This window comes from Lepidochelys kempii, chromosome 6 (genome assembly GCF_965140285.1).
Source record: "Lepidochelys kempii isolate rLepKem1 chromosome 6, rLepKem1.hap1, whole genome shotgun sequence".
In the NCBI taxonomy this organism is placed as follows: domain Eukaryota; kingdom Metazoa; phylum Chordata; order Testudines; family Cheloniidae; genus Lepidochelys; species Lepidochelys kempii.
This window is the reverse complement of record NC_136385.1, coordinates 66,980,014-67,005,957: the sequence shown is the minus strand read 5'-3', so window position 1 is coordinate 67,005,957 and position 25,944 is coordinate 66,980,014. Positions and strand designations below refer to the sequence as shown.

Genomic DNA, 25,944 nt, shown 5'->3' with positions numbered 1-25,944 from the left:
CTGCACTTCCTGCTCGCTGTGGTTTCCTGCGCGAGGGCAAACCCCGCGCTGGGCGGAAGTGCGCCGTGCTGGGGATCATGGCGGCGGTGGATATCCGAGGTACCGGCTCCCGCTCTCTGTTGATGGGACTGGAAAGCGACGTGAACGTGCCGGCGGGCCGCGTGCGCGGGGACGGGGGTTCTAGCGCTGCAGGCTCCCTGCCCGGCCGCCGAGGCCATGGCGGCTGGGAGCTCTTCGCCGACGATGCGGGCGTGCACTTTAGAGACGGCCCCTGATGTCCCGGGCGATTCGGCACATCCAGACCCAGGGCTCATCTATAAAGTACAAACCACAGGGCAGCCGCTGGGCTTAAACGGCCCCTCCCCTTAAAAACCGCCCCCGGGGGGCCGACCCTGTTACCAGCCCCCAGCCCCATGCACCGACCCGTCTGGGGTGGCTGGAGCTGGCTGGTTAAGGGTTAATCTCCTTGGCCTTGGCGGCTCCTCTCCGCCCTGCTGGGGCTGCCTGGGGGAGCAGGTGGCGGGAGACGGGCGCTGTGCTGTGGGCACCCCCGGCCCCCTCGCCGGCCTGCCGGACAAGAGGCTCCGCAGCACAGGGTCTCTGTGGCATGTCTGTGCTGCTAGCTCCTGAAACGCCGCCTGTCACCCTTCCTGCCGTTACAGAGCTCGCAGGCAGAGCCCCGCTGATCTCTCCTGACTGTTACTTCTGCAGGGCCGCGGTGATGGTTGCCGCGCGGCATGTTGTATGTGCCTTGCTACTGGCATGTCGTCCAGGGAAACAAGCTGCAAGCCTGTGACCGGTGGCAATGAGAGACCTGTGTGATCTCTGTATCTTTGTCATCTCAAAGTTCTTTAAATCTCAGAAGACACTGAATCCCCCTCTCCACAAAATAAATAACTACATAGAGATGTAACAGTCCAGAAGCTCCTTTTCTCCCTTTCTCTGCATGTTACATCTTGATGCTCTTAGCATGGGGTTACTTTACGTATAGTCATACCTTCTTGGAATACTGCCTTTCTGCAACCTGTAATACTAACCTTTGATTATATACTGACTTTTTACTGCAGAGGATCCCAGAGTGACTTACAAGCTATAGGCCTGGTTTTGTGGTAGGCCCTGTGCAAACAAGACTTCCACTGAGGTCAGTGGGAATCTTGCCTATCTAGGGACTGCAGGATTGTGCCCTAATTAAATGCAGAAATCACTCCACTAATTGCTGAATTTTAGCCAACTCTCTGTGATGTGGAGACTGGCAGCCAAGCAGACAAGCAATGCATGTCACCCTGCAACAGTGGGAAACAAGAAATTATGGGTTTACCCATGAGGCAAATGTACTCTAATTGAAAATGCAGTGGAAAAAAGCAGACAGGACTGCTAAATGACTCACATGGCAAGCTGCTTGGTACTTGATGTGATTAAGCTGTTGTATTTCTGAAGTGCCCTATTACTTTGGTAGAAAAGCATTGTATTATTTGAGAAGGTTTGCCTTTTGGAAAGAACCAATGAATGATATTAGATTAAGCTAAAGAGTGCTTGTATTTAGAATGTCTCCCTATTGTTGAAGCTGTCCCATCCTAGCTACAACAAAAGTTGAGAGAAAAAAGAAGGTGTAACAGGATGGTGGAGGAGCAGTGAGAGCTGAAACCCCCACCCAGAAGTAGAGCTTCCCTGAATCTGTGAAGAGAGAGGAGCAGAATCTATTCTGAATTATGCTGTAGACTATCTTCATGAAGATCCGATTTTCCCTTTCACTGTTTATATATTGATGGGTGCTATAATGCCTGTCAGATTTAGTTCAGCGGATGAAGGATGGAGGGAATCTCAGTATTTCAAACCTGTGTGTTAGATCGATATACCATTCTTTTTGGCTTCTTTCCATTTCGTGACACAGTTCTGGAGCAGTGAAAAATACTCAGTATAGGACTTGTTAGCCTGTCATTAAAGTTTTCCAAACATTCTGAGCTGACACCTCTGCTTGCATTATCTTCAACTTTAAAGTACTCATCTCTGTATATAGACTCATCAAATTTAAATCACAAGTGTTGAATCATGAATAGGGAATAATTGGCTAGGCAGCAGTACTGCAGAAAAGGATCTGGGAATGATAGGGATCACAAATTGAATATGAGTCAGCAGAGTGCTGTTGTGAAAAAAAGGCAATGTGATTGTGGGATGTGTTAACAGAAGTATCATATATAGACACAGGAGGTAATTATTCCACTCTGCTTGACGCTATTGAGGCTTCAGCTGGAGTACTGTGCCTAGTTTTGTGCAACACACTTTAAGAAAGATATGAACAATTTGGAAAGAGTCCAGAGGAGAGCAAGAAAAATGATAAGAGGTTTAGAGAGCCATGACCTCTGAGGAAAGATTGAAAGAATTGGGCCTGTTGAGTCTAGCGAAGAGAAGACTGAGGGGGACATGAGAACCTTCTTCAAATATAGAAAAGTATGTTATAAAGAGGATGGTGATCAGTTGTTCTCCTTGTCCTCCAAGAGTAGTGCAAGAAATAATTGGCTTAGTCTGCAGCAAGGGAGATTTAGGATGGATAGTAGGGAAAAGTTTCTAACTATAAGGATAGTTAAGCATTGGAACAGTTACCTAGAGAGGTGGTGGAATCCCTATCATTCAAGGTTTCTGATAACAGGTTGGACAAATATCTGTCAGGATGGTTTAGGATGCCTCAGCATGGAAGGAGGGACTCTTGACTGCATCGCTACGAGCAAGCTGTCACAGTACTTGGATGAGATCAGCCCATGAATGAAGAACAGCTGGCTGAAGCTCAACTTGAGCAAAACAGAGGTCATGCTGGTGGACAGAAGAAAGTATTTTGAAGAATTTGCAGCCATGGTTCCGTCTCCCTTTGGTTGAGGGGTCACATTCTCACAGTTAGTCACTTCAGTCTGTAGTCTAGGAGTACTCTTGGATTCCTCACTGATGCTCACTTCTTACATAGCAACAGCCATGAGTAATGCTTTTTACCATTTCTGGCTGGCTAGGAGACTCTGTCCCATCCATACAGATGAAGACCTGGCCTTTGTCATGTCTTTGTCACTTCTTGGCTGAGCTGCAGCAATGCAATATACCTGGGCATGAAGCCTTTAGTATTTAGGAAACTCCAACTAGTACAAAACGCTGCAGCACATCTCTTCAGCTATCACGAGCACATCACACCTGTCCTCTGGCTCTCTACACTAACTTCCAATAGAATTTTGAATCAAGTTCAAGGTCCTCAGTCCTTATTTTCAAAGCACTCCATTGCCTGGGGCCAGGGTACCTAAAAACCATCTAAAACTCCAGGATAGATACTGTGGTCAACAATTTCGCTCCCCTGGCTTGATGGACCTGTCTACAATAAGAGTAAAACTCATCTGTGCAGGAGAGAGAACCTTCTCTGGGTGTGGTCCAGGACTGTGGAATGAACTCCCCCAGAAACTAAGGACTATCATAAATCTCACCTCTTTCTGCTCCACATGCAAGTGGCATTTATTTATTTTTAAAAACAACCTATGAAAACAAGACACTTCATTGCAAATGCTTCTCCCTGTGGAGAGAGGATGAGAGAACAAACAACTGACCGATGTGTAATCACAGTCATATTGCTTAATACACTATTGCAAGGTGCTCAGATACTGCAGTGATAAATGTGGTATAAAAACCTATATAGAATAGATTGACGTGCTTTCCAGTCCTACATTTCTATGATTCCATTAAAACAAGAAAGGGAGCGTGAGTAACGTTTGCGAAACTTATCTCACTTCAGTATATTACTTGTATTATAGTAGTGCAGAAAGTTCAATAAAGTGCAGGGGCCCATTGTAGTAAGTGCTGTGCAAACATAGACTACAAGACAGTGCCTGCCTAAAGAGCATGCAGAGTAATTAAAAACAGGATGCACCATGTGGAGAAAAGCACACAGATGGCCAGTGAGGGTAATAAGAGTCTATGGTTACTTAGACTAGAAATGTTAATAATTGTTAGCACTCAAGTTTCTTGGGATACTGATGAACAAGAGTTTTTAAGAGTGTGGTAGAGGTGGGTGTAGGGAAGGAATTTGGAGGAGTCAGCAGAGGCTTAATAAATTGGTTCAGAGTGGGTGTTCCTGGGATATGGGTCAGTGTGGAAGAAAGTGCAGAGATGCTGGTGATTGAGGCCGGTATTGTTGACAGTGTGGTGAGGTCATGACACAACAGGTAAAATAGCATAACGGATAAAAAGGAGAAGCTAGGTTGTGAAAGGACCTTGAGGGTCAAGATTAGAAGTTTGTGTTTGAAGTCATGGAAAAATGGGAGCCAGTGGAATGACTGACTGGGGTGGCAAGGCCAAATGGTGGGCTGGACAGATGATCTTAACAGTAGTTTGAATGGATCTGGATGAGGCAACATGAATATCAGGAAAGCCAGGGAGGAGGATGCAGTAATTGAGAGGGGAGGGGGGAGAAAAAGGGGCCTGGATGAGAATATTAATGCTGTGGATAGGGAGAACAGGATGGATCTTGATAATGTATGGAGGAAGAAGTGGTAAAATTTAGATTAAGTCTAGAAGGAGGGTGGAGTTGAAGACAAACTTCAGGTTACAGGGCTGGGTCACTAGGAAGACTGGTGATGGTGACAGAGAAAGTGGTGGAGGGGAGGGTTTTGGAAGTGAGATGAGGATCTCTCTTTTTTATTTTATTGTACCGCCATGGACTTCTGTGTCCCTTAGTTTTGAGTCTCTGTCTCACATTAAACTTCAAAGGTAGATTGAGAGGAATGGTACAGCCATTTGTTGGTTGAGATGAGGATATTCCTCAAACTCTATTTAAATGCATTGAATAAGATGCCTTTTTTGAAAAGACTGGGAATTGTCGTACAGTTTTTTACACACACAAAAATGAAGATGTACCCTTCTGAAGAGGAACAATTGATATATGGTATCAGGGTTGCTTTTTCCTAGAGGATGGCCTCTTGCATGTTATAAAAGCAATAATAAATGGACGACTCAGAAGTAATGGCCAGTAATAGTCTGGTCTGGAGTTGGAACTTTACATTCAGCTTTATGGCATATTTACTCTGAAGTTCCAGTCCTACCTGGGAGAAACTTCTGCAGAAATACAGTCGTCATTCTGGCACAAATGAGATTTTTTTCATGCTTCCTGAAAACCTAGATGAGCAGGTGTCATGCCAAGAATATGAATACTGAGAGGTTTGGGTACCTTATTTTCATTGAGATAAAGGCCTTGGCATATATATTTGGAAAGTATCTAGCATATTGTGGGTGCTACTGCAATATAAATAATAAAATACCTTTAGTACTGGAGGATCTCCTATGTTTATGATGAGGGGAGAGAGTAGTATATGTGAAATAACATGAAAACCTCATTTTTCCATTTTATGTAAGAACTAGACTAGTAGCTCTGAGATTGACAATGCAAAAATGAATTATTCATTTATATTGTGTTAACCATGGTTTGCTGAGCTCCTAGGTTCACTTCATAAAAGATTCATAATATATTCAATGACATTTTGGATTTGAATCTTTCATTCCTTGTACATTCAAAACTTCAGCTGAAGTAAAACATCTACAAGGGAATGACTATAGTAAGAGCTTTGGGTTTGCAAATAATGCAGTAGTCCCATTACATTCATAGGTTTCAATCCTGCATGCAGTTTTCAGTCACTTTTCCATCCATGCGATCTTTCTTTTTTCAGTGTAAAAATTGATGCCTTATCATTGTGTTTCCTACTCTCCCAGGAGTGGAGATTATTACGACTGTGGCTTAAAATTATTGAATTTCTAGACCCTTTAAATTTCATACAGCCATGGGAGGAGAGTCTAGTAAATGTTAGCACATTTATCACTTGACTACGGCATCTACTACTACTATCTCCACAACTTTGTTTGGTCTGGCATTTAATGCTGGCTGCCGCTTACTTATTAGGTTTTCTTTCACTTTCATAGTGAAGATCATGCTTAGTTTGCCCATTCCACTTGGCAAATGCTGCTGTTCTTAATCTAAACCATGTACAGTATGACCATAAGTGCGAGTGCTAATAATTTTTTCCCTACTGGCATTCCGAAGAAATAAAGGTGTCTGTGTATCTTCCATATCTTCATGTAATAGCCAACGGAAGAAATAAATTTTAAAAAAAATTGATTTTTGTGGTCAAAATTTTGAATTTTAGGAAAAAAAAAATTTTCATGAAAACTTTTTTTTTGACGTGTTCTAATTAGTAGGTCCTTAATCGGTAAGAATCCCTAACCGTACTGACTGTTTTGGTGCTAATTTTAATTTTTTCTTCCCAGATAACCTCCTGGGAATTTCCTGGGTTGACAGTTCCTGGATTCCTATATTAAACAATGGAAGTGTGTTAGACTATTTCTCAGAGCGAAGTAACCCATTCTATGACCGAACATGTAACAACGAAGTAGTCAAAATGCAACGGCTGACCTTGGACCACTTGCAGTAAGTTACTGTAAGGAACGCTGAGTTAACCTGAAAAATTGCTTTCTGGGTTGGTGATTTTCAACTTGTCCACTAAAGGGTGTCACCAACAGCTGAATTGAAGAGTGCAGGGAAAGTTGTGATCCTGCTTCTGTTGTTCCCTGTCTCTGTTCTTCTTTTGAGGTTGATTTACGCAGCCACTTGCAGCCGGGTGTTATCCTCTTTCAGATGCCAGAAGCAATTTATATTCTCCTAGTTCCTGTGGTGCCACCTGTGAAGCATTATAGATAGGATTTTGGGTACACCTGAGATTGCAGGTCTACAGAAATGTCAAAAAAGCCAGTTAGCTAGAAAGCTAATTTTTTGTGTGTGTGTGTAGAGAAGCTACCGACAAGGATAAAAACAGTGACAATGTTTGGGGACTATGACTCAGCCTAATTTTGTAATCAGATGAAGAGGATTAATTTCATGTCTCTTGAATGGGATCTACTGTAGTTGGACACTTAGAGCTTTGCCACAGAATTGTGTATAAGAGTCTACATTCCTGCCACATTGAATTAGGTGTGATAATTAAAACAGATACCCCACCATGGGAAGATTCAGGATGAGAAGTATGACTTTTAATTTGGGCCCGAGGGGAAATGAATGGGTAGGCTGTTCTAATTACCAGTGGCCATTTATCAACATCACAGCATGCAACTGGCTTTCTTTGATGTGGGGCCCTGGCAGGAGAGGGGCACGTGGAACTGCAGGCAGAAGTGAGGTGCATTGACAGAACTATTTGGGGACCTAGAAATAGGCTAGTGTGGGACAATGTAGATCATACTAAATGTTCATTGGTAAAGTTGTGTGCATCTGGTATTGGAGGGGAGGAGCCTTCACATCATCTGAATACATTCTGGTCAGTGCTGTTAGCCTGTCACTTCCATATGTAAACAACATCTGTAACTATAAGTTCCATTTTTCTTCCATTTGTTTCTTCTTCTGCCAGTAAGCTATTTGCCAAGAGGTTGACTCCAGGATTTTTTAATTCACTGTGAGCACAAGGCTAGGTTTTGCTATTTATCTTGGAAAATCCTAATGCAAGAGCTTGTGACCCATCAAGGGGTGACCTTCGGGCCCTGTGATTGTTGTTTTGGTGGGCTTTCACATCCTATATCTTTAACTTTCAGATGAATGGTGTTACTTATTCTGGTCACTTGTCTTTTAGCCAAATGATTGGAGTGGAATATATCCTCCTTCATGCTCAAGAGCCCATCCTCTTCATAATTCGAAAGCAGCAAAGACAGTCTCCTACACAAGGTAAGGGCTCACACAGCTTTTCCCTTTAATGACAATGTTGGTGATTGTCTGCTCTGTGTGTTCACAACAGCAGGGGATTGCCCTCTGGTGGCAAAATACTAATAGTGCAATGAGAAAGTGCTGCTTTTGCAGTAAATTTTGCCAGGAGCAATTGGTAGTTGTTAGCATGCATGCTATGTCCTATATTTATGATATGCTGTACATAAGGTTTTCAGTTTAATTAGTTAAACATAATACTAATTTTTTGCTTGCCTGGGGCTGATTAGTGCAAATTAAATTTCATGCTAATCATTCTGAGTGATTATCATACAATTTGGAAATCTCTGATTTGTTAGTCTCTAAGGTGCCACAAGTACTCCTGTTCTTTTTGCGGATACAGACTAACACGGCTGCTACTCTGAAACCACTTATTAGGGTAAGGGGAACATTCACGTTGCTCTTTGCATAATGCCATTTTTATTCTACAGCCTTGCCACTTTCTACTGTGAGCTTCTCAGACTGCACATGTTAAATAGGGTCTTCTAGTAAATACATGACTGGGAGACCTCCCAGGAAAGAAACTGGTGATTCAGTAGGTGATATTTCACCCTGAGTCATTACTGAACCAAAGCACCCCAGTATATTAGAGGGTGCTGAGGTAGTGTAGATGCCATTATCTGATTAGACATAAAATCAAAGTTCTAACTCTTTGCTGTCATTAAAGATTCCATGGCACTTTAAGTGAGAGTAGAGATATTTCCACTGTTCCATGTCTAAGTTCCAGTTGGGATAACTACATTCTGTCTCCCTATTATATACAGTTGGATTCAGTATTCTTCATATCTTATCCTAAATGGACTTGTAGTGTTCATGTGAGCTGTTAATAAGTTTTCGCATTTCAGATCAGGATGAACTGTGTTCTGTATTTACTGTACATAAGCTGTAAAGCTCTTTGGGATCTTTTAGAATAAATGATAATGTAGTAATGTAAGGTTTTATTTTTGTTCTAATGAGAAAGGGCTTTTGTAATGGATTCATACCTTTCTATTGCTGCTCCTAATTTGCTTGGTTTCTGGCAGTGGGCCTTAGTGTATTGTATTCATATTGGAAAAGAGCACCCGACTGCTTCTTAGATTAGATTGAATTTAAAATCTAAATTGAACCTAGATCTCTTGGTGTTGAAGGTGTGTGCCATAACCCAATGTATCACTTCACTGCCTCTGTTGTTCCTTAATATCCAACCTTTTAAAATCTGGAGTGGAGTTATGGCTTTTACAGTATAAACATTCAGACTTCAGCTGTGTAATTTGATCATTCATTGTAGGGAGCTTAGAAGAGAATGATTTAATAATACTCTTTTCAGTTTGTGCAAGATTTCATCGTTATATTGCTTAGTTCCCTGCCTTGGATGTTATCCATATTTTGGTAGCCTGGCACAGATTTTAGGATCTTAAAGGCAGATTAGCTAAAGAAGAGAGTCCTACCCTTCCCTGTGCTTATGAGTTTCAGAATAGGTAATCAGTACTCTCATGGGATTGCAGAAGCATCAGTTTCATACTTTCCACTTTTAAAAGTACCTTGTCAAAGTATTTTAGGCCCAGAGTTTGATCTTTGTTAAAATGGTTATAATCTGGTGGATGATGTCCTCTTGATTCTAAATATTGTTTAAGGAGAAATATCAGTTGCTAATTTATTTGTAGTGGTTTTGTAGCTGTATTGGTCCCAGGATATGAATGAGACGAGGTGGATGAGTTAATATCTTTTATTGGACCAACTTCTGTAGGTGAACGAGACAACCTTTCTAGCTAAACCATGCCAGACCTGAAGAAAATCTCTGTAGCTGAAAAGCTTGTCTCTTTTACCTACAGAAGTCAGTCCAATAAAATATATTGCCTCATCCACCTTGTCTCTCTCAGTTGCTTTGTTAGAAACACAAGCATTGCTGCCCTGGGACAGGCTAATGAAACATCAAATCTGGAACTCTGGCTTAAAAAAAAAAATCATACAGCTGACTATGGTGAGGAGTTCTTCCTGACCTCATTAGGTGGTCAGTTTGTGCCCTGAAGCATGAGAACAGAGAGTCCTTATAATTGTATCCTAGTTACTGAATCTACAAATGCTATTCTTACTCCTGGGTCTAATTCTTTAAGGAAACATTTTGTGCTATTTACCTCAGTTATATCTGACAGTAGGAATTCCATAGGTTAAGTGATACTCTTGCTGCATCTGTTGTCACAATGGGACTATGACAGCAGCTATCTGAGCTAGCATTGTCCTCCTTATCGTTGTAAGTACTCCAGAGAAGGAGTCCACCATAAGTTCCTCCTTCCTCTCTAAACTAGGTCTGTGCACTGATCATCTCCCTCCTCCCAGAACCATCTCTCACTTCACAAACCAGCTGAGAGCATGTGATAACCCTCGTCTCCCAAACTGATTCAGACTCTTCGCACTGGCTCTGGGGCAGTAGGTGATAATCAAAAACAAACAGAAATTTGTTATAATGAAGTCAGGGATTGAACTCCCTCCCTGTTAGAATGTAGCTTTATCACTGATCCCAGTGCTACAGAGGCTACTGGGTGGAGTGCACTTTCATCATCAACAAGAGTAAAAAGCAGGAATAATAGAGATCACAATGCTAGAGCGGATGGAAATAGCTGACCAGCACACAGTAACGTTGCACTGCGAAGGACACCAATGCAAACCTGTAAATTTATGAAAAGTGCAATTTTGTCTTTAACACCTATGTAGACCAATCAGAGCTGCAGTTTCTAAGATTCTTGCATCTTAAACTACGTGACATTTATTTAACCCTGTCAGAATTAGAACCTCTGGCCACGGAGAAGTGTTTATTTCAATCCTGATTCTTGGACCACTGAATTGTCTTTTCTCCTGATCTAACAGGGAAATTCTGCACAATATTTCTTTAAGGCAGGCCCCTTTCATTTATTTGCTTGCTGCTGTAACTTCAGAAGCCGTCATGGATGGGGGAGAATGAAAGGCAAAAGAACAACTTTAGAGACCCATTGTTGCAGCCGTATGGTTCCAGGGAAAGGGATGAACTTTCATGTTTGTCTTCTTGGTACCATACAGGATGGTAAGTTCTGAATTTCTCCCAGTCAGAAGAGCTGTGGGAAGCCAAAAGAAGCAGCTGTAAAGAAATGTGCTGCTTTTGTACTTTAAGCAAAAAAGCATTTCATTTTCTAATGTTTTGGGAAGAGGAAACTAGAGATCTACATTCACTTTTATTTCCTACTGTTTTTTCATTAGAGTTGTGAACATAAGAACTGCCATACTGGGTCAGACCAATGGTCCATGTAGCCCAGTATCCTGTGTTCCGACAGTGCCAATGCCAGGTGCTTCAGAGTGAATGAACAGAACAGGCAATTGAGTGATCTGTCCCCTGTCATCCACTCCCAGCTTCTGGCAGTCAGAGGCTAGGGACACCCAGAGCATGGGGTTGCATCCCAGATCATCTTGGCTAATGGCCACTGATGGACCTCCAGGAACTTATTTAATTCTTTTTTTGAACACTGTTATAGTTTTGGCCTTCACAAAATCCCCTGGCAACGCGTTCCACAGGTTGACTGTGTTGTGTGAAAAAGTACTTCCTTATATTTGTTTTAAACCTGCTGCCTATTAATTTCATTTGGTGACCCCTGGTTCTTGTGTTATGTGAAGGAGTAAATAACACTTCCTTATTCACTTTCTCCACACCAGTCCTGATTTTATAGACTCTATCATAGCCCCCCTTAGTCATCCCTTTTCCAAGATGAAAAGTCGCAGATTTTTAATCTCTCCTCAGATGGAAGCTGTTCCATACCCTTAATCTTTTTTGTTGCCCTTCTCTGTACCTTTTCCAATTCTAATATAGTTTTTGAGATGTAGTGACCAGAACTGCACATAGTATTCAAGGTGTGGGTATGCCATGAATTTATATAGTGGCATTATGATGTTTTCTCTCTTATTATCTATCTCTTTCCAAATGGTTCCTAACATTGTTAGCTTTTTTGACTGCTGCTGCACACTGAACAGATGTTTTCAGAAAACTATCCATGATGACTCCAAGATCTCTTGAGTGGTAAAAGTTAATTTAGATCCCATCATTTTGTTGGGATTGTTTTTTCCAACGTACATTACTTAGTATTTTTCAACATGTAATTTTGTCTGTCATTTTGTTGCAGCTATGGGCTAGGGGTAAACATTCACCTGTGATGGAATAGCAATGGGGGAAATGGAGCAATTGAGAGGGTGAGTTGCTGTCCTGTTGCTTCCTCCAAATTAGCACCTGAGCAAACAGCTCAGTATGACATCTGCATAGAGATACTGAGGAGGAGCTGCTGCCCCATTTTTTGCCTCTAAGAACTTCGGGGCAACAGCCTGATCCCTGCCCAACTGTCCTGAACCCTCAATGATCTGTTACCTTGAGTGAGTGACCAGGGTTCATATAGCAAGGGCACCAGCTGAGTCCTGGGGTTCCAGAGTAATTATAAGTGTTGAGAAAGACGGAGGAGCTCGAACAAACACAGGCAAGTGTCAGGGTTTTGGGAGGATTGACTCTCATGTCATCACTGCCACTATGACACTGTGCTAAGGCTGATAACATTGTTTAAAGGTAGTTGAGCTGTCTGGGCTCATCTACATGAGGTGGGCAGGGGATAACCTGCAGCTTTTTGATGCATGTCAAGTAACGTGCAGTAGTCAAGTTGCACCAATAGTGTGCACATGGGACAGTGTGCCCTCTCCCAGTGTGCATCATTGTATACACACAGCGGCGGCTTGGGCATTCTCAGAGGTTATCTCATGGTCCTTTGATTCGCTGCTGAGCAGTGTGCATTCTGGGATTTTTTGCACTGGGCACTGGGATGCATAAGCAAAAAATGTTTTAAATGCCATGTTTCCTTTGTCTCCACTCCATACTTCCTTTCTGGGAAGGTTAGCACCATTTGCAAATTGCTGTCGGCCAGCGTGGGCCCAACAATGCTTCATGCTGGCCACTGCAAATCAACAGAGGCTGCTTGGGCTGTATTTCAGCACTCTGTGCTGGATGAATTTGCCTTTGGACTCTGCCCACCGTACCATTTAGCGGGTGATGTGGCAGCACTGGAACTTCAGCGGCAGAGGAAGCGGAATGGGAATGAGGAAGCAGAGGCACTGAGTAACTGATTATACAGGAATTATGCCAGTTCCTGGAGCAGCTTCACACCATGCAGTGTGGTTTCTGGGCTCAGGAAACCTGCATGGGTTGGTGGGAAACAGCTGCTCTGAAGACCTGGGATGACCAACCATGGTGAGAGGGTATCAGGATTGGGGGAGGCAACCATTTTGGAGATCTTGGCTGAACTGAACTTGGAGCGGTAGCGTGCCAGTATGCAATACCCCATACCCATGAACAAGCAGGTTGCCATTGGTATCTGGAAGCTGGCCAACCCAAATGCTCCCGGTCAGTGGCCAACCAATTAGGTGTAAGGAGACTGACTGTTGGGGCCATTGTCATGTGGGTATGTGATGCCATATATAAGGTGCTGTTGCACAGGGTTATAAAGCTTGGTAATGCTTAGGAGATTATCAATGGCTTTGCATGCATTGGGTTCCCAGAGCATATTGGAGCAACTGATGGGGACCCATGTGCTTATTATTTGTGCGTCCCACGTCTTTCTCTCCCCCACCCCAAATAATTTATAAACAGAAAGGAATATTTCTCAGTGGTGCTCCAAAGGCTGGTTGATCACATTGTCAGGTTTATGGACATAAATACAGAGTGGTGTGGAAGGGTTCACGAGCTAGGCTCTTTCGGAACTCAGCTCTGTTTATGTTAATGAAGAAAAGACCGTTCGCTCTCTGGATCACTATGGACATTAATGGTGCAGACATTGCTCTAGTTATTCTGGGAGGCCCAGCTGATCTTCAGCTTCCCCTGGTTAATGAAATGATTCACAGGCTGCCTGGATAGAAGGAAGGAACTGTTTAACTACTGCCTCAGGGTGGAGTGAAGTATGCATTTGGCTGTTTGAAAGGAAGGTGGTGCTGTTTGTGGAATAGATTGGAAGCAGCTGGGAAAAAAAGTCCCCTAACCTAGCAGCATGTTGTATTTTGCATAATATTTGTGAGAGTAAGGGAGAAAACCTTAACAATGGGTGGGAGGCTGAGGCGCAGAGACTTGTTTACTGGTTTGAGCAGCCAGCCAGGTGTCCAATACAACATGGAAACAGCTGGGCAATATTGTCAGAGATGCCATTTGCTCTCATTTGGAATCCTAGGCCTGAAATTGTGCAGCTGTATACCCAGCTGTTAACCCGTACCCACTCCCTCTAGAATGGATTGTGAGCAAGTCAGTGTTGTTCATGGCTGGTGGAGGTGCAATGTTGTGCCACTCCTCATTTTACCCTGTGTTTTTGCCTAGTTACTTTTGTAAAACCTTATGAATTCTATAAAACAATTTATTTCTGTATTAAATACTCTTAACTTCTTATGGATGAATTTTTCAGTTTTTGTTATTAAGCAATGTAGTGTGTAACAAGCCAAAATAAAGGTTGAATTGAAATGATAATGAAAACGTTTAATTATGAAACAATATATTAAACAACAATTTATTGTCTAATAACTACAAGAAACCTTTAGTTAAAACAATAGTCAAACAACGTATCACGGTGCAGTGCAGGGCACAACACATGGGGCTTGAAGTCACAAGTGAGTGTATGTCTTGCCTCTGCCTCGTCTTGTTTGTGGCCCTTCTGGAGTTGAATGGTGAGGCTTGATGTTACCAGGGGTGTTAGAGGGCTCAAAAGACCTGGGCTCCTAGGTGCAGCTATTCTCAGTACCCTGCCTTGGCTCTGTGAACGGAATGGCCCGTGGAAGCACTGCTCTGGGGAGTACAACAGGGAGGTGTTGCTTGTGTTTCCAGTATCCTGTATTGTCCAGGAGCTGCGGAACATAGCTGGGTCCCGGAACACTGCAGTGTCTGCTAACCTTGCACGGCAGTGGAGCGGTTTGGCTTTGTACTGCCTCCAGAAGTTGCTGCTGCATTTCCTTGTCTTTTTTTTTAATGCTGTCTTTGGCCACGGCTGTGCTATCTCTGGCAACTGCCGTCTCCTTTGGACTCTGCCAACCCTACCACTGAGCAGGCGGTGTGGCAGCAGCGGGAACTTCTGCAGCAGAGGAAGTGGGAGGAGGATGTCCTTTGCAATTCCCTCTACACCTGCCAATTGTGCCTCCATCCTTCTGTTATTTTCAGGGTTTTTTGAGAGTCTGCAGTGATGTCCACAAACATTTGTCACAAGTTTTCTGTTTCCTCCACCTCAGGTTTGTGAGCTGCTCAGCCATTGATAAGGGCAGTGGCAGGTGCCATGCCTGTGAGTGTTTGTTCAAATTCTGGAGAGGCTGAGATAGCATTTTTTATATGCATGTTTGACTTTACCTCCCTGAGATTCTTACCATCTCTGAGGTTCCCCCAAGAGCGGGAAGTGGTGTGTGCATTTGGGTTTTTGTCTATGCGGGATGTGCTGTTTGGCTTTGCTGTTGTGCCTTCCAGGGTGTATTGGCGTGGGTTGGGGTGGAGGGAGCAGTGTTGCAAATTTATGTTCCCAGTATGGTTTTGCAGCTTTGGTGTGCCTTGGAGGTGCCTATATGGTGTCAGAGGGATTAGCAGGGGGCATCTGGGGGTGAGCTGGATAGTAATGCCCCCTACGTCCTGTTTAAGGATAGCTTAACTCTGGGATGACTTTACACTGAGGTGAGTGACTAGGAAGCAGAAAATGCCCTTATTCAAAAAGGCAAAGAGCAGAACAGCAAAATACACAATGCAGATATTCACCAAGATGGTCCTCTGAGTGGAAGGGAATTGTGAACTACTCCTGTGGGGTAACCATGAAGCTGTTCCTCATTAATGTCCAGACAAATGTGGAGCAATTTCTCAGTCATAGATTTTGCTTTATCTCCCCTGCAGACATGGTGAAAGTGAAGAGAAAAACAGGGTTCTGCAATGATTGTCTGAAACATTCACTGTTATCAGTCGTTATCTATGGGTACGTCTGCAGTGCAACACCCCTTATCCTTCCCCCTCCTCACCCCACAGGAGCAAGTCTCAAAGCTTGGGCCAAATTGATTTGGGTTCACAGGGCTCAAGCTACAGGGCTAAAAATAGCCGCATAGATGTTCCCACTCAGGCTGGAGCCCAAGCTCTGAAACCGAGCAAAGGGGGAGGGTCCCGGAGCCTAAGCTCCAGCCTGAACTCAAACATCTACACTGCTATTTTTAGCCCCGCAGGTTGAGCCCTGCAAGCCAGAGTCAGGTTATATGTCCCCTGCCAGATGTTTTCCTGGCATCCCTGGTTTTAATACAAGTCCTCCTGAGCTCTTTGTTCCTTATCTGGCATTGGTTGGCATCCCACTAATGATCCCTTTGGGACATCTGCTTAGCAATGTTCACAACGAGATCTTTATTCCAGTGGCTGGCCATAAGAGCTTTTAGCATCAGTGCTTCTCCCCAGATGGCCATGAGATCCAGGGTATCAGCATGGCTTCAGGCAGCTCCTTCAGGCATATTGTAGGACTTCTGGAGTAATATCACAGTAATTGTGATATTCTCAAATCCAGGGAAATGGGCAAAATTTGGCCCTATACCAGCTTTAAATGGGGGAAGGGACATCTGGTTAACTTGACACCAGAGCAGGAGAGGGCACACAGGTAAACAGACAGATCAGTGACGGTCGCCTGCAAAGCAGTGTGGGATAGCTGTTGGAGGACTGCCAAAGCAGTGCTCAGCAGCATTACGTGTACACAAACAATACACCAAACTAACTCTATTTGCAGCAAAGTTAGTGCACTTTGCAAGAGAACTCCAGAGTTTGAGATAAATGCAGAGTTAGTGTGCTATAATAGATTGTCTTGTGTATGCAAGCATTTTCAAACTGGATTATCTTGACTTAATCCAGTTTAAACCTCCTGTGTAGACAAGCCCTGTGCAACTTCAACTTCAAAAAACTTCAAAGAAACCTTGTTCGACAGTCAGGTTAAAGAATGCTGTTCAGACCCTGAAGGGATCATCTCCAACCTGGTTTAGCTGTAGTGGACAGGGCTTTGCAAGGTTTGTTGCAGAACTATATTAGTTGGGCCTCCCAGGAAAACCCAAAGTACAAGGCCTGATTCCAAAAAGGTAAGTGTTTGCAGAGTGTGACATTTTTAAGCAGTAATGCTGGAAAGGTCTGAGTGAAAGTTAGGAATGATTGGTTTCCATATTGTAGCTTATTGTTTGGTTTACTGGAATGGCAAAGGACATTTGAACTGCTTCCAGGAGTGCTAGTCTGAGTGCTCTCATGTGATACTAAAAACAGTTTAACTTTCTGTTAGTTGTGTTTGTGACAGTGGAACAGGAAAATAAACTGATGCTTCCTTGATATAAAATGGGCTTAATATTTGCCCTATTTCACAGGTATAGTGTGAGGCTTAACTAATTTTTGTAAAGTGCTTTGCTATACTTGGAGGAAAAGCTTGAAAGTTCAAATTCACCTGACCAGGTGAAACAAGTAAAAAACAAGTCCACTATGTGACCCGTGAAATTAAACAATTTTGTCCCTTGCTTACCCAGAGCTCTGCTTATTGACTAAACTGATACTATGTTCCTTATTTACAGTCATCCCATTAGCTGATTACTATATTATTGCTGGAGTGATTTATCAGGCACCTGATTTGGGATCTGTCATAAATTCCAGAGTGGTAAGTGTTTCTACTATGCATTTAGTTGATATAAAACAATTATCAGTTCATATCTGCTTTTATTTTACATTGTTCCCCCAACCCAATTCAAGAAATTTCTTCCCTGTTTTCCTCCATTTTGGGAAAATGAGATGTGTGTTAAATTTATTAATCTTATTTGGGTTATTTCTGATTATGTACTATATATATTGTATTACTTTTTAAACCTACCTTTGTACTTTTGAATAATTTAAGCACTATACCCAGATGTACAGACACTCCTTTCTTAATCTATGTATTATATAATTTTAACATTAGCGTTAATAAAATAAGATGACTAATCCAGTTTTTTATAACTACAATTCATTAAACCCTCTTCTTCCCTGCCCGGTCCTTCTCACTCCCCTTTCTTTCAATGTCTCTCCTCCCTTACTTTTTCTTTCCATTTAGCAGATCCCCCCTGAATTAACCTTCCCCTCACCAAAAAATAAATAAATTGTGGAACTAACATGCTGTTTGCTGCCATCGCATTGATTGCTCTGCTTTGCTTGTGTGTTCTACCCTTTCCCCTACCCTGTATCTGTTTTTTCTGTTTAGACTGTAAGTTCTTCAGGGCAGGGACGTCTACTACTTTGTGTGTGTACAGCACTTAGCACACTGGGGCCCCGTTCTTGGTTGGTTCTTAGTCACTAGTGTAATAATCTATTACTAGTAAAAAATGCACTGTATACCGAGTACTCTACATTAGCAATGAAAGTGAAATGTTCCCAGAAGAGTATAGTGTGCCTTAATAGCTCTGACAGGCTGTTAGGGATGGAATAATCTTAATGGTTGAAAAAGGAGAGAGATTAAATTTTAAAATACTCAAAGGGACAATGTCAGGCTTAAAATTGCTAAAGAAATCTTTTAATCTAAGTTCCTAATTTAACTGAAAGATGTTAAAATGGAATTTGCATTTCACTATTGGTGCTGTTGGCACTTTTACGATCTTGGATACTAAAACTAAAATGGTCATTTTCACTTTCTGCTTTTCATGCCCTAGTATAAATCTGCAAAACTTGTGTTGGATAGAAATATTTTTGAAAACTGTTTTCAAAGAATACAAAAATCACAAAAATATTTCTGTTCACACTAGGTTTTATAAAAGTCTGTCTTATAAACAAAATCTAAATGTTATTTCAAATAGCAACTGTAAAATAATTGCCTGATGGAGGGAAAAGCTACTTTAATGGTAAAACTACATTCCATAGTAGTTCACAAACTTGATTAGCTTTTTACCAACATACAGTGTTTTTTCATGTTCTACTCTATCAGTCACTATTTATGTAATAGTATCTAGGCATAGACTTGGCTGTTCGTTTGTATTATATATTACTCTGTTAAATTCCTGAACGTTTTCTTATGTTGACTTCTTCTGAAAGCTCACTGCAGTGCATGGAATTCAGTCTGCTTTTGATGAAGCCATGTCATACTGCCGATATCACCCTTCCAAAGGCTACTGGTGGCATTTCAAAGACCAGGAGGAACGAGGTATGATTTCTGGGCCCTCAGTGCATTAAGCAATTCTCCTTTTCTTTGGACTTAATACTTAAATTTTTAGCCGAAGTTTACTTTAGCATCCATAACTCCTATAACCAGTGTTCCCTCTAATTTTTCCCATGCATGTGCGGAATTAATTTTGTTATGTGCACCAGTATGGAGGTGATATGTGACTCTGGCTGGGGGTGTGGGCTCTGGGGTGGGGTCGGTGATGAGGGACTCATGGTTGGGGCAGAGGGTTGAGGACTCCGGCTTGGGGTCCGGGCTCTGGGGTGAGGCCACAGATGAGGGGTTTGGGGTGCAGGCTGCCCTGGGGCTATGGTGGGGAGAGAGGACTCCCCCCAGCTCTCTCTCCCTGCAGCAGCACCTGGGCTGGGGGGGAGAGGTGCCTCTCCTGACTGTGGCAGGTCCAGGGCTGCGGCCACAGGATAGCCACCTTGCCCCTGTCTGTGGCAGGTCCGGGCTGGGTTTGGGCCAGGGCACCTCTTCCCCCTCCATGGCAGGTCCGGGGCTAGGCGGGGTTGGAGCTGGGGCAAGGGTCTCTAGTCTGCGGTGGGGCCAAGCAGGGTTGGGGCAGGGGCACCTCTCCCTTGTCCGTGGCAGGGCCGGGCTGGGTTGGGGCCAGGCAAGGGGTGCCTCTGCCCAAGCAGATTTGGGGCTGGGTTGGGGTCGGGGGAGTGGTGCCTCTCCCCCGGCCGCAGCAGGTTGGGCTGGGGGGAGCCGGGGACGGGGAGAGGCATCTCTCCCCACCATGGCAGGTCTGGGGACGGGGGGGAGAAACATCTCTCCCTGCCGCAGCCCTGAGAAGAGAGAGAAGTGTGGGGAGGGGTAAAAGAAGTGAAGGAAAAGGTTAGGGGCAACACAGCAATGGTGTGGGCTTGAGGCCTAGCGTTGGCACCTGTAATTATTTAGAGGCACCATGCTAGGACTTCTGTGAGACTGGGAGGAAGTCTGCTTCACTCCCCTGCATCAACAGGGGTAAAAGTTGGGGCCTGGAGTAGGATAGAGAACGTTAAGCCCTGTATCAACAGGGCAAGCGAGTATTGAGCCTAAGGAGCGTTGACGGACATGTTTTGTTTTGTGGTTGGACTTTAATTTGGCCAGAGAGTGAAACTGTTATATCAGACGGGAGACTGAAGACTGAATTACCCTACTATAAGAGAGAGGACTGCAGTCCAAAGGGGAAATAGAGATAAACAGCAGGGGGGAAACTGAGGAATGGCCACACCCAGTGCCAGAAAGGACAACCCTCTACAGGAACGAAGAGCAGATAAAAGAGAACTAGAACTTCCATCATTTGATGTGATGTTGCATTTCAGCCTCTGTATATGATTTGCAGATAAAGCCAAACCAAAAGCCAAGAAGAAGGAAGAACCAAGCTCTATTTTCCAGAGGCAGCGAGTGGATGCTTTGCTTCTAGACCTGAGACAAAAATTTCCACCCAGATTTGTTCAGGTAATATAGTCATTTGTGTCTGCAGTGTTACTTCAGCATTAACATCAGGGCTCCTCAGGTGGACAACTTGTGGGACTTCACTGTACTTGGTGGAATGGTAGCATTGGTTGGAGTAGGAACTTTGAAAACAACAGGTTCTCTTAATGCAGAATGAAGAGGAAGACTCCATAGCATAGGTGAAGGAGTTACCCAAAATGTGCGCCGTAGCCTTGCAAAATTGCCATGAAAATTTACCAACCCAAGTGGATCAGGGTTTATCTCATCAGATGTCAAACCCTGCTGGCAACTCAGTTTTCCCATTACCACAGCCAAACAAAACTGACACAACTGATGTTTTGTATTTACTGTCACCTTCTGGGGACTGGTTTGTTGTAACATAAAACAGCTCAACCAGAAATTCTCAGCCCTCTTCTAGAGGCTCACTAGTTCATTATGCTCAGCAGTCCCTATTAAGAGCGCTGCTCCTGCCCCTCACTGCAGGTAGCTCCAGTCTGGCCTTTTTCTCTCGCTGCTTTGGAGGACTTCTTGGATCACCTGCGGAAGCTTTCCTGCAGGGCTCTCTTGCTGTCCCTGGCCCTCTCCCTGGGATGTAAGGAAAGTCTCTGTGTAGTAGGAGCTCACACAACCTCCCTGCTCCTTTGTCTCTCCCTTAACTCAGCAAGCTCATTGAACTCAGGCTGTCCCTATTATCTCCCAGCATGCTCCAATCATGAACCCCCAACTCAATGCATTCATTCGGGGAGGTAGATTTAGCTTGGCACGAGAGCAGTGAGCCCCAATCTCCTTACAGGGCCAGCTCCCCCTGTGATACCAAGTTAAAAATCTACTCACCCACTCTTTACCAAAATGTCTGATGGGGAAAGAACTAACAAATGCAATTTATTTGCTTGTGGGGAAAAAAATTACTCTCCTTGACAAGTAGAACTTCTGCAGAGCTGGCATTGTGTATGCAATTGCTGATTTAAAGAGACATGGTAAACATTTCATGAAAGCTGGTGATTCAATAGTTGGCATTCTTTCTGCTGAGTTAGTATTGAACCAGTGTCTCAGCAGCGTGGTGGAAGCCCTGCACTGGTGGAGGAAACTACCCTCGCTTGGATTAAATGTAAAGTAGGGGTCCTTCTAGTCAGATAGTTTTTTTGGGAGGTAAACATTGTTAGCCCCAGCAGGCTGACCAAATTCCATTGTGAATAAATACATGCCCCACATATTTGTAGTGGATTCTTCTTCTCTTTCTATCCTAAGTTGTCATTGCCACATTCCACTTCAGAAGTGGCTGCATTTTATCCATTGGTGAAGTCATTCCTGTAAGGAACTGTGGGATTTTTTGTGATGAAATGCCCTATAGCAGCAGTTCTCAACCGCAGGTTGCATGTGGCCCAATTAGCACACAGCTGTGTGCTAAAAAATTGAAAATTTGCTGCTCTGGTCTGGCAGGGGGTGAGGCTGGCTCAGGGGGAGACAGCGTCTGCCAGCCTGCTGGAGCGCTCCTGCCAGCAGGGGACTGGTGAGTGCTACAGGGGGGCAGAGGGCAATAGAGTGGATCTCTTGGCAGGTTTGTGGGATTGGGTTCTGGGCAGTGAGGTGGTGGGGGGTGCTGGAAACGAGGGGCTTATGGGGGTGCTCCAGCACCCCCAAGTTTTAGGTGGGGCTCCGTTCCTGGCCCTGTACCGGGGGTCCCGGCTGCCTGGCCCTGGGCGGGGTCTGAGTCCTGGCTGCCAGGTGGTGGGTCCCGGGGTGCTGGCTGCCTGGCTCCAGGTCCCAGCTGCTGGCTGCCTGGCCCCACGCGGCGGCGTCCAGGTCCCAGCTGCTGGCTGCCTGGCCCCACGTGGCGGGGTGCCAGGTCCAGGGTCCTGGGATGCCGGCTTCTGGGTCTGGGATCCCGGCTGCCCGGCCCCACATGGCAAAGTCTGGGGTCTGACTGCCAGTTCCCGTGCCCAGGGCTCTACTCTCTGGAGGGTCTCTGGGCAGGGGCATTGGGAATAGGGTACTGTGGGAGTTTTTAGAGGGGGTGTGCTATGGTTCTCAGCCTGTGGCTCACGTAACACAATGTGGCCCACATATGCAGCCCACTATGATAAATAGGTTGAGAATCACTGATCTATACAGATATAAGGACACACTATTAAATACAATAGTTCAGGCCCAAAATTTGACCTATTGTTAAAATAGTTAGGTGGGGAATCATCCTTTGGATTCTACATACCTGTTTATTCCCCTTCTTAAGCCCACCACTCAGTCACCAAGAAATTACAAAAAAGACAGTGTTTCTGTAAGACCTAAAAATAAAATCATTTGACATCAACAGAGAAAGGCATTCTGTAAGTGCACGGTCTCTTGCAAAAGGTAGATAAGTATCCCCTGCACTGAGGGATAAACTGATGTGCAGAGAAGTCAAATAACTTGTCCAATGTCAAACAGCAAGACAGAGTGAGTCAGGGATGGAAGATATGTTCTGTCTCACAGTCTGTTGTTCTAACTACTAGACGTGATGCCTCCCATAGTCAGTATTTAGCACTATTGTGCTTCACCTGTTGTCCCTGCAAAAGCAGATTCTGAACAATATTCCCAAAGCTGTTCGGAAATAATATTATTGAGGCACAAACTACTAAGGAAATGCGCAGCGCAAATTGACTTTCCTGACTCAATAAAATATATTTAAATGTCCGAGGCTGTGGGTGAGCTGTTGCCATTATGCACTCTGGTATTTTGCCTACAGTTGCTGCAATGGCTAGTTTCTAACTACTGTAATTGTTATAAAACATTCTGGAATACTTTGAGGAAGGCAAGCACTGGATTAGACCAGATTCTAATCTACTTCCAAATTCAAATACCTTCTGACACCGTGGGAGAAAAATAAATGTTTGCTCAGTGGGAAAGAACTGCATTGGTAGGGAAGTGCATTTCAAATTCTTAAAGTGGTATTGAAATAGAATAATACTTTCATGGAACCTGTCATCGGAAGGTCTAAGTATTTTACAAAAATTAATTACCCCATTCATGTTAAGCAGGTAATAGGATACACAGGAATCACTTCAACCATAACTGAAATATAGCCACCTCTGGAGTGGGATGCAACTCAGTTGCAGCAATGTTGTGCAACATTTTACATCAAGAAATGAAAAATATTGACCCTGCCCATTGTTTTAGTGGTTTATCTGATCAGATCATTGCAAAGAGTAACAAGACTGCAAGCAAATAAATAAAATTACCAAAAATAATTAATTACAGTCATAGTCAAGGCTTGAGCAGAGAGAGAGCATAATTCATGTGGGATGTCCTATGAAACATTCATAACAGCTATCAAATCCCCCCTCATTCTTCTCTTCTGTCCTGCAGAAGAGAAGAATGAGGGGGGATTTGATAGCTGCTTTCAACTACCTGAGAGGTGGTTCCAGAGAGGATGGTTCTAGACTATTCTCAGTGGTAGAAGAGGACAGGACAAGGAGTAATGGTCTCAAGTTGCAGTGGGGGAGGTTTAGGTTGGATATTAGGAAAAACTTTTTCACTAGGAGGATGGTGAAATACTGGAATGCATTACCTAGGGAGGTGGTAGAATCTCCTTCCTTAGAAGTTTTTAAGGTCAGGCTTGACAAAGCCCTGGCTGGGATGATTTAATTGGGGATTGGTCCTGCTTTGAGCAGGGGGTTGGACTAGATGACCTCCTGAGGTCCCTTCCAACCCTGATATTCTATGATTCTATGAAACTACCCTGCAAAGCCCCAAATATTAGCTAACTGCATGAGTCAAAAGAGTAGCTCTAGATTCAAATGGTCTGAACTCATTTTTTGTTCTTTACAAAATTTGATTCTCTTTTGCACTGGTGGATATGCAGACATCTTGAGCCATATTTTACAGCCAAGGAAAACAGGCATTAATGACTTGAAAGGGATAAGGTTCTTTGCATGACTGGAGAATAAAACATTTAATTTTTGTGTGCTGTTAATTTCCCATATGGGTTAGAATTTAATTAGTGCTTCTGGAAGGCTTGCTCGTCATTCTTCTCTTGTTTGACATCGCCATGATGTTCCGATTCATGTGAGGCCTTTCCTCATTGATATCCCTCAGAAGCCCTCTTGCTGAAAGTATTCTACAGCAAAAGATGATATTTTAGTCAGTGCTAGCAAAGGATGATAATAACAAAGCTCCAGTTCATCTGACTTTCTTTTCTTCTTTTTTGATAGCAAAAGCCTGGAGAAAAGCCCATCGCAGGTAAGAGATCTCACATATTACAAGATTTTTAAAAGGAGCCCAAATCCAGGTGTGATATAGGTTCAGTTGTGAGGCTGAACTAACTAATGGGCTTGCTCCTGCTGCTGCTGAAATTGTTGGGAGTTTTGTCATTGACTAATATGAGAGCAAAATCAGGCTCAATATGGGCCTAATTTTTCTAGGTGCCGGATGGGACTTCACCTCTGTGCTTAGGCTGTATGATGTCCCATCCCACCCCTTGCCTTCTGGAGACTGTCCCCTGTGCAAGAGGCCCCACCCCTCTAAGGGAGCTGCTGAGCCAAGAGGCCCCAAATCAGGAGATGCTCTTGGGGAGACCAATGGCCAGGTTGATTCTGCATCTTGGTGATTTTACATCAGGGCCATTGCAGGAGGGCTGCAAGCTAGGGCACCTCAAGGACTGCCTGAGGGGGTTGTGCTGGTGTTCGGCAACTTCAGAATAGGGAAACTGCAAGGTTTCTCCTCCCAGTCCCTGTACCGTGGCAGCCATGAATCTAGCCCTGAATGTCTCCTGCACAAGTATTGACTGGCTTCTATTCTCTTAAACTCCATTATCTTTTCAAAACAACCTGAAAAGAATTTGAAAAGAAATGTAAAACCCTTAATGCTGAGTTATAATTTATTTGATGGTTGGTTTTTTATTAAGTGGATCAGATCAAGAAGGAGCCAGAACCAGCCCCTGAAGCTATAAAGCCTGAGGAGAAGGAGACTGTAAAGAATGCCCAACAGAGTGCTGGCACTAAAGGGCCCCCAGAGAAACGGATGAGACTCCAGTGAAGGGATGGACAATTCCATATCTCGATGATTCAACGTCTGGAGAAGAGTTTGCAAGTGACTCCTACTCCCCCTTATCTGTATTTGAACGTTCAGGATTGTGACACTGAAGGATTTAAAGCCCCTTGCAACAGCTTCTTCTCTCAGCAGAAACCTATTTAAAAAGCTGCCAATGGAAAGACTTGAGCTGCACCGGGAGGGGATTTTTCAGCCTTCTCCCCATTTTGGATGTTAGCTTCTGGCTGAATTTCACGTGAATGCGTTTTGCAACTTCCTTGTAAAACTCCTTTTTTTTTTTTTCATGTCCTCAGGTAATTGTGTGTTCTATGTAAAAAGTTGAACTTTTTAATAAAAAGTTGAATTCTTGGTACACCAACATTTGGCTGTTGAAGTGCCTTTCTTGCTTACTCTGATTACTTAGGAAATGGCTACTGAATATGCTGTGTGTGCTGGTAGTGGATTTCACTTGAATGTCAGGATATACCATGATATTATGCATGTTAACCTTTTTTGAGGAAGGTGAGTGTTTCCTATGGCATTAAAGGATTTACG

The 25,944-nt window shown here is 43.7% G+C and overlaps 1 protein-coding gene across 2 annotated transcripts; it reads left to right on the top strand.

Moving 5' to 3' along the window:
* MED6 (mediator complex subunit 6) lies at positions 1 to 25,770 on the top strand. 2 transcript variants are annotated; one of them, XM_073348504.2, is made up of 8 exons: positions 1 to 99; positions 6,286 to 6,445; positions 7,635 to 7,726; positions 17,333 to 17,415; positions 18,816 to 18,924; positions 20,273 to 20,388; positions 24,573 to 24,600; positions 25,265 to 25,770. In XM_073348504.2, the coding sequence occupies exons 1-8, from the start codon at positions 78 to 80 to the stop codon at positions 25,393 to 25,395; spliced, it is 741 nt and encodes a 246-aa protein (XP_073204605.1). In that variant the 5' UTR covers positions 1 to 77; the 3' UTR covers positions 25,396 to 25,770. The 2 variants fall into 2 exon arrangements, with proteins under 2 accessions (XP_073204605.1, XP_073204604.2); XM_073348503.2 differs by lacking the exon at positions 1 to 99 and adding an exon at positions 3,516 to 3,621.
* The last annotated feature ends 174 nt before the right edge of the window (positions 25,771 to 25,944 follow it).

What these genes read in the sequence shown, in the direction of transcription:
- MED6 (XM_073348503.2), top strand. Translation starts at nt 3,558, where the DNA reads ATGAGAGAACAAACAACTGACCGATGTGTAATCACAGTCATATTGCTT. An exon ending in GCTTAATACACTATTGCAAG is followed by an intron (nt 3,622 to 6,285) that starts GTGCTCAGATAC and finishes TTTTCTTCCCAG; the next exon opens with ATAACCTCCTGGGAATTTCC. An exon ending in AAGACAGTCTCCTACACAAG is followed by an intron (nt 7,727 to 17,332) that starts GTAAGGGCTCAC and finishes CCTTATTTACAG; the next exon opens with TCATCCCATTAGCTGATTAC.